This window comes from Neophocaena asiaeorientalis, unplaced genomic scaffold (assembly GCF_003031525.2).
Source record: "Neophocaena asiaeorientalis asiaeorientalis breed wild unplaced genomic scaffold, Neophocaena_asiaeorientalis_V1.1 scaffold371, whole genome shotgun sequence".
Taxonomy (NCBI): Eukaryota; Metazoa; Chordata; class Mammalia; order Artiodactyla; family Phocoenidae; genus Neophocaena; species Neophocaena asiaeorientalis.
Window position 1 is genome coordinate 6,273,530 of NW_020172369.1, and position 12,660 is coordinate 6,286,189.

Sequence of the window (12,660 nt, forward strand, 5' to 3'; positions counted from 1 at the left end):
ATAATAGTTTCCAGTGTGCAGCATAGTGATTTAGTATTTTTGCAGATTATACTCCATCATAGGTTACTAGGAGAAAGGCTATAATTCCTTGTGCTATACAGTATATCCTTATTGCTTATCTATTTTATACATAGTAGTTTGTATTTGTTAATCCCATACACCTAATTTGCTCCTTCCCTCTTCCCTTTGGTAACCACAAATTTATCTTCTATGTCTGTGAGTCTGTTTCTGTTTCACATATACGTTCATTTGTATTCTTTTTAGATTCCACATATAAGTAATATTATACAGTATTTCTTTCTCTGACAACAACCATGTAATTTAGGTGGTCTTATTTCCCCGAGATATAACTGAGCTATACCTGAGATATACTGTGAGATATAACCAAGAAAACAGTAGTATAGAAATAATAATTCACTCAAGGATTATCAACTAGTGAATAGGTGGAGTAAGATTTAAAATTACATCCATCCGGCTTCCCTGGTGGTGCAGTGGTTGAGAGTCCGCCTGCCGATGCAGGGGACGCGGGTTTGTGCCCCGCTCCGGGAAGATCCCGCATGCCGCGGAGCGGCTGGGCCCGTGAGCCATGGCCGCTGAGCCTGTGTGTCCGGAGCCTGTGCTCCGCAACGGGAGAGGCCACAACAGTGAGAGGCCCGCGTACCGCAAAAAAAAAAATGATAATAATAATAAAAATAAAATTACATCCATCTAATTCCCATACCCACCTCTTATCTGCAAGAGGTCTCTTAGAGCACTTGAGTGGCTCTCTGTACTTCCTAATTGATGATCTTAGTGTATCATTATATGCTGCCTCATAATATTGTAGGGTAGTGTAATAAGATTGTTAAAATGGTGGAGACTTCTATTTATAGTTACAAGCTACAATTACTGGTTATTAATTTTTTTTGTATGTACAGGGTCCTGTTTTCTTCAAAAGACTAAATTCTCCAAGGGTAAGGACCATGATTATTTATAGTTTTACAATACCTAGCATAGGCTTCAGAACAAAGCTGGTATTTGAATCTATTTTACTGCAGTTAATGCCATTAACTATTTTTTTAACATCTTTATTGGAGTATAATTGCTTTACAGTGGTGTGTGAGTTTCTGCTTTATAACAAAGTGAATCAGCTATACATATACATATGTCCCCATATCTCTTCCCTCTTGAGTCTCCCTCCCTCCCACCCTCCCTATCCCACCCCTCTAGATGGTCACAAAGCACCGAGCTGATCTCCCTGTGCTATGCGAATGCCATTAACTATTAATAAATTTAGACTGAAGGTAAACCCACTTAGTGTGTGCCTTTCCTCACTTGTGCATATTGTTACTGGACAGGAGAAAGTGCTACATTTTATTAGTTTTGTTTTTATTATATATTATCATATCTAATATAGATGTAATATATATTAGATATATTCATATATATATATCTAATCTAATCCTATCTAATACATATATATTAATATATATTAGATATCTATATCTTTTTATTGAAGTATAATTGACTTCAATATTGTATTAGTGTCAGGTGCACAGCATATTGATTCAATATATATATATATATTTTTTTTTAGGTACGCGGGCCTCTCACTGTTGTGGCCTCTCCCGTTGCGGAGCACAGGCTCCGGACGCGCAGACTCCGCGGCATGTGGGATCTTCCCGGACCGGGGCACCAACCCGTGTTCCCTGCATCGGCAGGCGGACTCTCAACCACTGCGCCACCAGGGAAGCCCTGATTCAATATTTTCATACATTATAAAACGATTCCCACAATAAGTCTAATTACCATCTGTCATCATACAAAGTTATTACAATATTATTGATTATATGTCCTATGCTATACATTACATCCCTGTGACTTATTTATTTTATAACTGAAAGTTTGTACCTTTTAGTCTCCCTCACCTATTTTGCCCAACCCCCCTTTCTGCCCCCTGGCAACCACCAGTTTGTTCTCTGTATCTATGACTCTGTTTCTATTTTGTTTTGTTTGTTCATTTGTTTTGTAGATTCCACATATCAGTGAAATTACATACACACACACACACACACACATATATTGTATGTATACATAGATACATATATCTTTGTTAGACCTGTGTTCTGGCCCTAGCTCTAAAACTTACCACATGTGAATGTTACTAAATTCTTTGAGCTTAAATTTGCTCATTTTTAAACAGAGTGACATGTATACTATGCCCATCTCATAAGAATTATAGGAAGGTTACAAAGTGTAGCACAGGTGAGTATTTTCTGAGAACTACAAGGTCCCACATTGATAGATCATGCTATCCAATTTTTCTTTTGAATGTTTTCAGTCTTCTGTGTTTATCTGCTCCTTTTTTTTTTTATTCTAAAAGTAAAGATTAGGTCAGAAATAGAATGAAAAGATGATTTTAAAAGCGACAGGGGTCTTGGATCATGTAATCTGTGCATGAAAAGGCTAGAATCAACTCTGGTAATTTGTCACGTGTTTGAACAATGAGACAGATGCTAACTGGCACTGCTCAGATAAAGCTGTAAGACTTAAAAAACAGCAGTAGATATTAGTGTGTCAGGAACAAAAAAGAACCACGCAGTAGTAAAGACAATTATGTTCTGAAGCAGGGTTCCAAGGCAGGCTGCTGTAACTCTAGCTGCTGTTCAGTTGCCTGAGATGGTTGGCGCCCCTCCCCATCAGAGTCTGGAAGTGGTAACAAGTGACATCTTGATGTGATTTTCTGGTCTCAGTTTTTGCAACAGTCAAATGTTTTATACCGTTTAGATTTATCATGAGAGTTAGGTTTCTGTTTACTAGGAAGCCCAAACTGAAAGACTGTTATTAGGTTTACTGTAAGCAGTTTTGTTGAAGGAAATTAAAGTTTATGGCTGCCATTAATAGAAAAAAAAAAAAATCTTCCGAAACAGGGAGTAGAATGAAAATTTAAACTTGAAAATGCTTTCTTGTACAAGTATTTGTGGAACTAAGTTTAGATGAATTTCATCTATTTCTTTTCCGGATATAAAGGCATACAACTAAAAGGTTGACAGATTCATATTACTGATCATCTATTGTGATACTAAGTACTTGTGCTGATGGGTGATGTACAAATTCTGACATCCAAAGTACAATTATTCCAGAAGAATAACTGCTAAATAAGCACACTTATAGTCATTGCTTTACAATTAAAAAAAATCAATTCCAGATAATACTACATTTAATGGAGTATACAAGAACTGTAATTATTTTTGATCACAAAAACAAATTTTTTAAATCTTATAATTGTTCAAAGTATTAAATATTTTAATCTGGAGGTCAACAAAATTGCAAATGAGGAAAAGCCTTAAAATTTTGCTATGGTTTTACAGTATAACGTGTGGCTTGTTTTCTTAAGTACAATTCCCAGAGAAGCTATATTTCTAGATGACTAGCAAAATGACTGCTGAAATGCATTAATTAACCTTTACATTCACATAAAAGTGTTTTGTGAGAACAATGTATACAAAATGTTATCTTAATCATGACTAATAAAAATGGGTTATATAAACACAGGTTTTACTACTGCAAATGTCTCCTTGACAAATGACAGGACCTGATTCCTTTATTAAAAGATAATTAGAAATGTTTTGCAAGGGAGTCAGAGCCTTCCCACAGATCTCTCTTGCCTGAGTGTCTGCTTTTGAGGTAAGAAGATGGAGAAAATCTTGAAGTAATATCTAATGATTATGTTAAATGTGGATGCCATGGCTGTATCTCTCTTTTAGCTCTAGATTTATTTCATAAAACAAAATATTAAGGTTAAACATCTAGGGTCTACGGAACCAGCTAAGAGCCCATTTTGAAATGTGTCAACCGGAAGATACTGATTAGATAAGTCAAGAATTCTTTTTTTCCAGAAAAAAAATCACTGTGTCCACAAGAGAAGTCCCTGCTGTGTTCTTAGTTGAGCCTTCAGAGAGCAAAGTGATCCCATACATTAGAGCCCCCAAGGTCTTATAGCTCTCTTTCACCAAAAGCCTAAATCACAGCAATTATTTTAATAAGTCCCAGGTTAGCTATTAAAATAGTCATTAATTTGAAGGTATTTCATCTTCAAGGTGGATCTGTGCTCAGAAAGGGTAAGACCATCGGGCTTGTTAAACAAAATAGTAGTATCACTGGTTCAAACCCCATGATGGGAACACCTCTGAAGTCTAAGGGTACTGGTTAAAGGCAAAGATTCTGGAGCCAGAAGGCCTGGGTTCAAATTTTGGATCTGAATAACTGTGTGACCTTGGGCAAGTCATTCCTCTTTTCTGCACCTCAGTTTCCTCATCTGTAATAGTACATACTTTTTAGGATTATTGGATGATGAACATGTTATAACATGTTATAAATGAACATAGCTAATATGTGTAAAGTGCTTAGTGCCTAGCATGTTATATACACTATGTAAGGATGAAAGCAATAAATTAAAGTAACTTCTTATAGACACTCTGAAATTTACTTCTATGCCAGAGAAATGATCCTTGAAAATAAGCAATGTCACAGGAAAATTGTTGATTGAAGGACCAGTCAGGAAATTTTTTGCCTCATTTTTCGGGGTCCACTAGTTTAAATTTCTGTTATCTCCAAATGAAGTATACATACAGCTACAGCAGACTGCTAGGATTAAACATTTAAAACACATTTTACTTTTATAATGCTGTCTTAGCATGTCTTCTTCCTTTTTAAATGTACCAGGAGTTGCAAAATTGAAAGTTCTCTAGCTTTTGAGAGACCCTGAAATGAACAACAGGAACAAAGGGATGGATAAGCTTTAGGCTTAATCCAACTTCATGAGGAAAAAGTACATCTTATTATCTCTATGGCCAGTTTTATTTGGGACCACGTTTTTAGTGCCCTATTTGGGAAACGGTAAATTTCTAATTTGAGATATTTCATGCATAGTATCATTTTTGCAGGAGAGCATTTCCCGAGATGTGGTGATGTTTGCAGGGTCAGCCACCCACTGCATGCCAGGACTGACATAGTATATCTTTGATGATATTCCCTGAAGACCCATTTTTTACCTCTAGGTTGACTTTCTTAGAAAGTTAGTATAGAATAATGGAGTTCCTTTATTGGCTTAAGTAAGCAGAAAACACACGCGTAATGTTTTCAAATATACAGCCATACTCAATAAATGATTAATAATTTGCTCATGTGGTATCCAGGAAGAAGTGTTCTGTTGGATAACTTGGTAAGTAATAAGTACGGGATATGCTGAGGGACAACTTTAGAGCTGCTCAATCCTCTGTGTTAATTTCCTTTGTATGTAGAGTACTTGCAATGAATTAGCCATATGGTAAATGGGGTTACAGACTTTTGCACTGTATTCCATAACTAAAAGTTTCCGAATTGAACTTTTTGTTCTGTGCATTGTTTTGTAAACGACAGTAAACTAGCAGTATTGATTTATCGTCCTTCTCAACTGTGCTGCAAGCCACATTCATTTTTTTCTTACACACACACACCGCCCCCCCCACCCAGAGTCAAATTCTTATTTCCACATTTCTCTTGAAGGTCTTTTGCTGAATCCTGCAATATGAATATATTTAAAAAATCCAATTAAAAGAGAATGATGGCACAGAACACATAACTCCCAGAGGAATAAAATCCTTAAGTGTATGAGTTTGGAGGTGAAATATTTTGTAAAGATTGCCATAGGCTTGAATGTTAAGACGTAATGCCAGAGCTTACTGTGGGAGGAATGTATATATCACAATTTTATATTGCTTAAACTGACGTGTTTGGTGGCTAGAATTGGCATCTTCTGGAAACTTGTTAGGAATGCAGAATATCTGGCTTCAACCAGACCTACTGTATTAGAATTTGCATTTTAATGAAAATCCAGGGTAATTCGCATGCACATTAAAGTCTGGGGAGCATAGTAATATGAACCTATTAAATATTTCATGGTTGGATTATAGTATATGACATATAAGAGAAAAAGAATTTCCTACCATAGCAAACATTAAAAAATCCACTTTTGATAATCCTAAAAATTAGTTTATGCTTATCTATTTCTTATTTCATGAAAATTAACATCAATTTTCTACTAAATAATAAAACTACAAGGAGGTACTCAATAATTATTGAAAGCTGACATAACATTAGATTTAAATATTCAAGCTGAAATCACACTGGATTTGGTTTAAAAGGTATCCTTTAAATGGAAAAAAAAAACAAAAACAGGAAGTGGGAAAAAGAGTAACAGCCAGTTTGGGGGGCCCCCTCTCAGTATCACATTGTATCTACCTGCTTTATCTACTAACATGACATCTCTCTGGAAGTGGTGAGTGACATTCAGGTGTGTCCTCAACACTGAGCACATTTTAAATAAATGAATAACTAAACAATGTTTTTGTTTAATTATTCCTTTATTTAAACATTGAAACATTCTGTTCCTATATAATCTTGATATTACTACTGACCACCGTATACTATTTATCCACTACAAACCCCCTAATAACATAAATGATGTTACAGTAACAATGTAATGATACTAGAAAGTAAAATCATCAGAGAATACTTAACCAGGACCTACACCTACTTCCAGATTATGAACATGGCTCATTTCATCTCGTCTCCTTGAAAAAGAGTACAAACTCTTTCCATTCACTAGGCTAAGCGTGGCATTAACTTATCCAATAAGCAATTGAATGCTCCAGATAAAAGACATTCTTAAATAGCAAGTATTTGGAACAGGGTTTAAATCAATCTACTTCTTTGGAGAACCTGAGTGCCCTCTAGTGGGATGAAAAGTTAATGCAGACTCCAAGCCTTGGTTCTGGAAACATCTGGGTCACTGGCTAATTCCGTTTTTTTTTTTTTTTTTTTTTTTTTTTCCGGGAAAATTTCTTGCATTCTTCACATAAGGTCACAGGTTCTGTGACAACAGAATAATGTGTGTTTTTCTAAGACCGCGGAGGAAAACTGGTGTGCGCTGGAGTTAGATATAACAGCTTGGGGTGGCCACACCCAAAGCAGGCAGTCACTAGCTCTGAGGCCAGCTTCATCCAGCCTGTGTGAGCAGTGAGCTATTGGGGTGGGTGTATAGTCGGTTGGAATAAAAAACACGAGTGACCGATAAGTCAGGAATTTTCCTAAAGATGGTCTGGATTTATCAATGACAAAAATCCTCAATTAATTATGTAATTGACTTATCCTCCATTTCATTTTTAATTGTACAGATTTAACTTTAAAACTCTGCTTAATGGCTACTACCAAATATTCACAGAATTGAGTAACTATTTTGATTCTAAATTACAGGGAGGAAAGCTATTTTATTGCGTGAACCGGCTTTATGACACTCTGAGAGGACATTTCTTGAATCTGAGGAAAATGTAGCCTCCTGCAGCATTTCACCATTGAGAACAAGTTATTTGAAGGTAAATATATTGTGCCAAATAACTAAATGCTTATTCCATGATCTAGCCATTAACAATTAAAAGAATATGAAAGTAAGTAAAAGTATTTTTAATGCAACAGATACAATTCTGCCTAAACTGTTAATGATTAAGGGCAGAGACAATTGCTCTGACAATAAAAACACTCCCTTCCCCGTTAGAATAATTTAGTACAATTATTCGGTAAGTCACATCACAAAACCATGGTTAATTTTAATTAACTTTAAAGTTGTGTATTTTAATATGACAAACCATCCAATCCAATAATCATTGATAATTATCATTGAAAAATTAATTTTCTTTCAGAGAATTTTACCATGCGTAGGTAGACAACCACCACCCAGTGTATTAATTTATATCATTAAACCAGCTACCTGCCTTGAGCTACACTGGGTCAGTAACGCTGCTACACTGGGTCAGTCAGTAATGCTTACTGCAGGCTCAGCTTACTCTCCTGGTACGAACTATGCATATAAGATTAAGTGATAAACTACTGCTATTTCTCTTTCAATTTTATCCTGAAAATTTGACAAAATCCTCCTCTTTACACTTCTAGTTATTTATATATCCATTTATAAGGTGCCCACTTCATTTGAGAAGTTAACAGGGAATATTATATACACCTAGTACAATCTTGCTGAATACAATAATTGTTTAATGAATCAGGAAAAATCTCCCGCCCTGGTGATTAACTGATTATGCTTTGCAACTGGAATGACTTCAAAATCCATTATTTTAATAATGCAGAGGTTGTTCTTCTTTTCATGATTTGCTTACTCATGGCAGAAAGGGCCGTTACGTTTGTCATATTTGGGGTGGGATTTTTATTAATGGGATGGTGGCTATTTCACCATCCATGTTTCTGTGCAGAATCGAGTCGGTATCAAGGATCAGCAATTGGAAGAAGAGTTTAGCAATAAAAACAAAAAGTTAAAATTTTGTGCATAACCTATATTTATATATTTATAGATAGGGTCTATGGACTACAAGGTGAAGATCAAAATATTTCAGTTATATACGGATATTTTCATCCATTGCGGCCACAAACAATTCTCCGCGAAGAATTTTCCAGCAATCTTTGGCACACAAGCCTTGCCCTAAGCAAGCACCTGCACTTGTATCTGACCCACATGAACGTACAAAGTCCCTACAGGAACCGAACATGTATTTGTTTTATAACGTAAAATGAAAGGGGGAATGCATTCTTTTTTTGGGGAGGGGGGGTTGGGAACAGGAGGAAGAAAAGTGAGCACAACAAGGGTTAATCCTTATTCAAATGCAGTCATTCAAACCTTTTGAACAAATATGGCCAGTGAGTCAGGAAACAATAATAGTAATTTAAAATAATAGCAATAATGCTGCTACTGCTGAGTTTGCAGACGCCCGCCTGCATCAGAAACCTCTCGGTGGGGGTGCAGAGCGCAGAGCGAGAGGGCCCCCACCTCCCATTCTCAGAACCTTGCCGGACTGCCAGGCGAACCGCGAACCGCGGGAGGCCGGGGTAGTTCAGGACACTGCGCAGAAACCCGTCTCCCGGCTGCACCCACGCGGGCGAGCGCCCAGCCCTGGGGAGGGGAGCGCAGGGCGCGGCGCGGGGCTCTGCAGGGCTGGCTGCGCTCCACTCGCCGGCTCGCCACGTGCGCCCCCATCCGGCCAGCGGCTGTCGGGCCTGGGCCCCAGCTGGGAAGGGTGGGGCCGAGGCGCTGGCTCAAGGAGCGAGGGCCTCTCCTACCGAGACCATCCAAGGGGTCTCCACCCAGGAAAGCATGGAGAACAGGGCGTGGGCCGTGGGCTTCGGCTACGGGAAACAGCCCCATGCTCCACGGGCTGTGGGAGGGCGAGAAGAGACCCTCCCCGCGCTCCTAGGAAGGGGTCACCTCTGCGGTCCCGCGGCCGGCTGGGGTGGGGCGGCGCCTTTGTGTGGCCGGGCGGGGCTCGAGCCGGCCTTTCCGCAGAGCCACGCACTTTGCTGGGAGGGGCTCGGCGCTGCGACTCCGAGCAACGCCCGCTGTCTGCGCACATCGAGGGGCCCCCGGGCTGTTATGGACTGCGGGGCTGGAAAAAAGGACTCTAGGACGGCAGACCGCTCAAGGGCCCCTCCCCAGCCCCCTTTCCTTGCCCAGTATCTGAGCCTGAGGTCTTTCCGGCTCCGCCTGGGAGGGTAGGGCAGGGCGGAGCTGACCAGAGCAAGCCCTTTTGGCCTCTTTCCCCCTTCTCCTTATCCCGCACCGGGTCCCGCGGAAGGGGTGCTTCCAGCCGCCACCCGACCTCCGGTCCCTCCCTGCCTGTTTCTCCCGGGGCCACCGAGCGCCGAACCGAGGGGTACTGGAGGCGCAAGACCCGGTGGGGATGGCGGCCCTGGATCCGGAACCTCGTTTGGTCTCTGCGTCTCGACCGTCTCTCCGATACAGGCTGAGCCTATGAAAATTGCCGATATTTGGCCCTGTCTGACCTACAAAACATGTTTCACTTGGCTCAGTTTAAGACCTTGACCTCTTTTGTGTCTGTATTATTATGTATACTCGTATCTAGGTTCCAGAAGCTTTTCCCCCAAACGATCAAATGAGTTCAAAGAAGGCTTTATCGCGTTTATGTCTAACAACCCTATGCAATGCGGTTTTGAAAAGAAAAATGTTAACCCACTTTTCCCCCCTTCCCTCTGTAAAACGGAACAATATGGCCAGGGTGGGAAAGGCGGGGGCAATGGTCAGGTCTCACTCGGAAGCCGAGGGTGGGAGTCGGGAGCGCGAGGCTCCGGGCGTGGCGCTGCTGTCTCCCCAGGGCTGGGCTCCTGGGCGTCGCGCTGCGCTCCGCACCCGGCCCCCTTTCCGCGGCACCGGGTTGGGGGGAGGGGGGAGGGGGAGGGCACCAGCGCGGCTCCGCAAAGGGTGGGGCCATCCGCATTGTGTGCCCAGCTCTGCAGGTGCCTCCCCCCCGGGACGGCTCGTCCTCACACAAAGAAACCCCACCCGAGAGCCTGCGAAACCGCTGTCCCTCCACCCCTCCCCAACCGCGCGCTTCCCCGCCCCTGCAGCTGCCCACCCGCGCCCTCCGTGCCCTCCCGACTTCCTGTCTCCTTCCCCTCCCTTTCCCTAAAACAAAAGAGTGTAGGTCTCCCCCCAACTGCCAACCCCGCCCCGCGCCCTCACCTCTCCGCACCGCGCCCCAGGACCATCAGTTTTTCCGACCAGACAATGCGATACATTTGCCCGGTTCTCCCGCCTCCCTCGTCTCCACCCATCTTTCAAACAGCCTAGATGGGACCGCTTTGACTTTGCATTTTTCTTTTTCCTTTCTCCCGCCCCCTTTTCTCTCCCCTATTTTCTTTCTTTTCTTTTCTTTTTTTTAACTAGAGAAGAAATAAAGGATGTTACAAAGCACTTTCCAAAATGTCCCTTAACCCCATTTAAGGCATACAGTTCGAGTAGACCCCTCCCCCCCACGACTGAGCCCTAATTTTAAATATGGAAACAGAATAAATTCGCTACCCATGGGACGGCAACTTACCTTCTTCCACCTTTAAAAAAAAATCCTTAGCTTTAGATTTTCAAGGATCCCCTTTTTGCCCTCCCTCAAACCCCAGAGCGGCCTCCATCCTTCCCGATTGCTATGTTAACAGTAATGACTTTTTCTCTATAAAATATCTCCGAATGTCTTCCAAGCTGTAAGAGAGAGGGTGAGAGGTGGGCTCCAGGTCGAGCCGAGGAAGAACGAGGCGCGATGCCTTACCCATTGCTGTTTTAGCCATTGTAGGGATGTGCAGATGCTGAGCGTTGGCGAAGGCGGAGGGTCCAGCTACAGCAGCGGAGAGAGCGAGAGAGAAGACTGAATAAGGCACTGAGTCTGCAGAGTGGGACCGTGCGAGAGAAAGAGCAAGAAGAGGCAGGAGCCCATGAATAATTATCACTCAGAAGCTCAAGCAGATTGGCTCCCAAGGTCCCCTGACATGACTCCCGCAGAGTCAGAATCTCCAAGCATTAAATATTGATCGGCCAATGGTGCTGGAGTACAAAGTACCAGAATGCAGTTTGAAATGGAAATCAGTCCTTCCCTGCCAGCTCCCCCCGTTTTGGGGGCCTGATAGTACAGTCCAAGTAGAGTGGAGCCTTAGCCCAGAATCCTTCTAGGAGCTAAGAACTGGGCTGTACCTACCTGGGAGCCAGGAGGCTTGACTTGATTTGCACGTGTTTCATTGAACAAATAGACATAAAACAAGGAAAGGGATTCAGAGGCCTGAGAAGTCTTCATGCCATGCTGACTGTCAGAAACATTTGTTTCAACACTGTTTTTACTCGTTCATGTTTCCTCTTTCACCTTTGGCCATGTCTCTGGTAGATTCTAGTCTCTCAGGGTGACCTCATGTCTGGCTATGGTGGTAACTCAGAGGAGAACTGCACTATTGTCCTTTGTCTCCTAGCACATCTGAACTAAGATGTCGCTGGACTCTTGAGGATCTCTCAGTAGAGCAAGGCCTGATATTTTCTACTTTTGGCACAGAAGGAAGGGGCTGCCTGGGTTGCTTGGGAATAAGGACAAGTAGTTATGGTCTACCTGGGGACTTTGTGGAAAAGGATGAGAGTTAGCCTCCTGTGACTGGGTCCTGTCCGACTGGTAACAGGGCAGAACCAACCTGACTGGTTGGCTTGAGCATTGGACGAGCCACAGGTGGGTGGATGCCATGCTACCCTGGAGATGTAGGATTACATGGATAGAAACCTCAGTGACCCTTCCAGGGCTCTAAGGAGAACCCTTTACACTGAAAGCTTAATGGAGCTGAGAGGCATGATCTGGGGCATGATTTTTTCTGAGATCCAGAGCACCATTGATACAGGGCAAAGCAAGATGTGTCCATGTTTCAGGCTGAGCAATGTGAGGATCTCTGAGACCAGTTGCAGAAAGTGATTCATTACAAACAAGGTATTCCTTAATTCCTTCCTACTCACTTAATGAATGCCATTCATTAATTCATTCTTTCTCACTTGACTGACATGAATATTCATTGAGCATTTACCATGAGCCAAGCTCTGAGGATACAGCAGTGAGAAAGATTTTAGGACTTGTTCTCATGGAGCTTTTTTTTTTTAATTTATTTTTTATTGAAGTATAGTTGAATTACAATGTTGTTTTAATTACTGCTAACGTTCCCACCAGCAGTGCAAGAAGGTTCCCTTTTCTCCACACCCTCTCCAGCATTTATTGCTTGTAGATTGTTTGATGATGGCCATTCTGACCGGTGTATCACAGGATA

The 12,660-nt window shown here is 41.8% G+C and overlaps 1 protein-coding gene across 1 annotated transcript in view; it reads right to left on the bottom strand.

Moving 5' to 3' along the window:
• Positions 1-11,532, bottom strand: part of STMN2 (stathmin 2) — a 53,256-nt gene extending 41,724 nt beyond the window's left edge. The window contains exon 1 of the mRNA XM_024731539.1: positions 11,142-11,532. Coding sequence (XP_024587307.1) covers positions 11,142-11,160 — 19 coding nt within the window. The 5' untranslated portion in view covers positions 11,161-11,532. The remainder of the gene's footprint in view (positions 1-11,141) is intronic.
• Between the last annotated feature and the right edge of the window lie 1,128 nt (positions 11,533-12,660).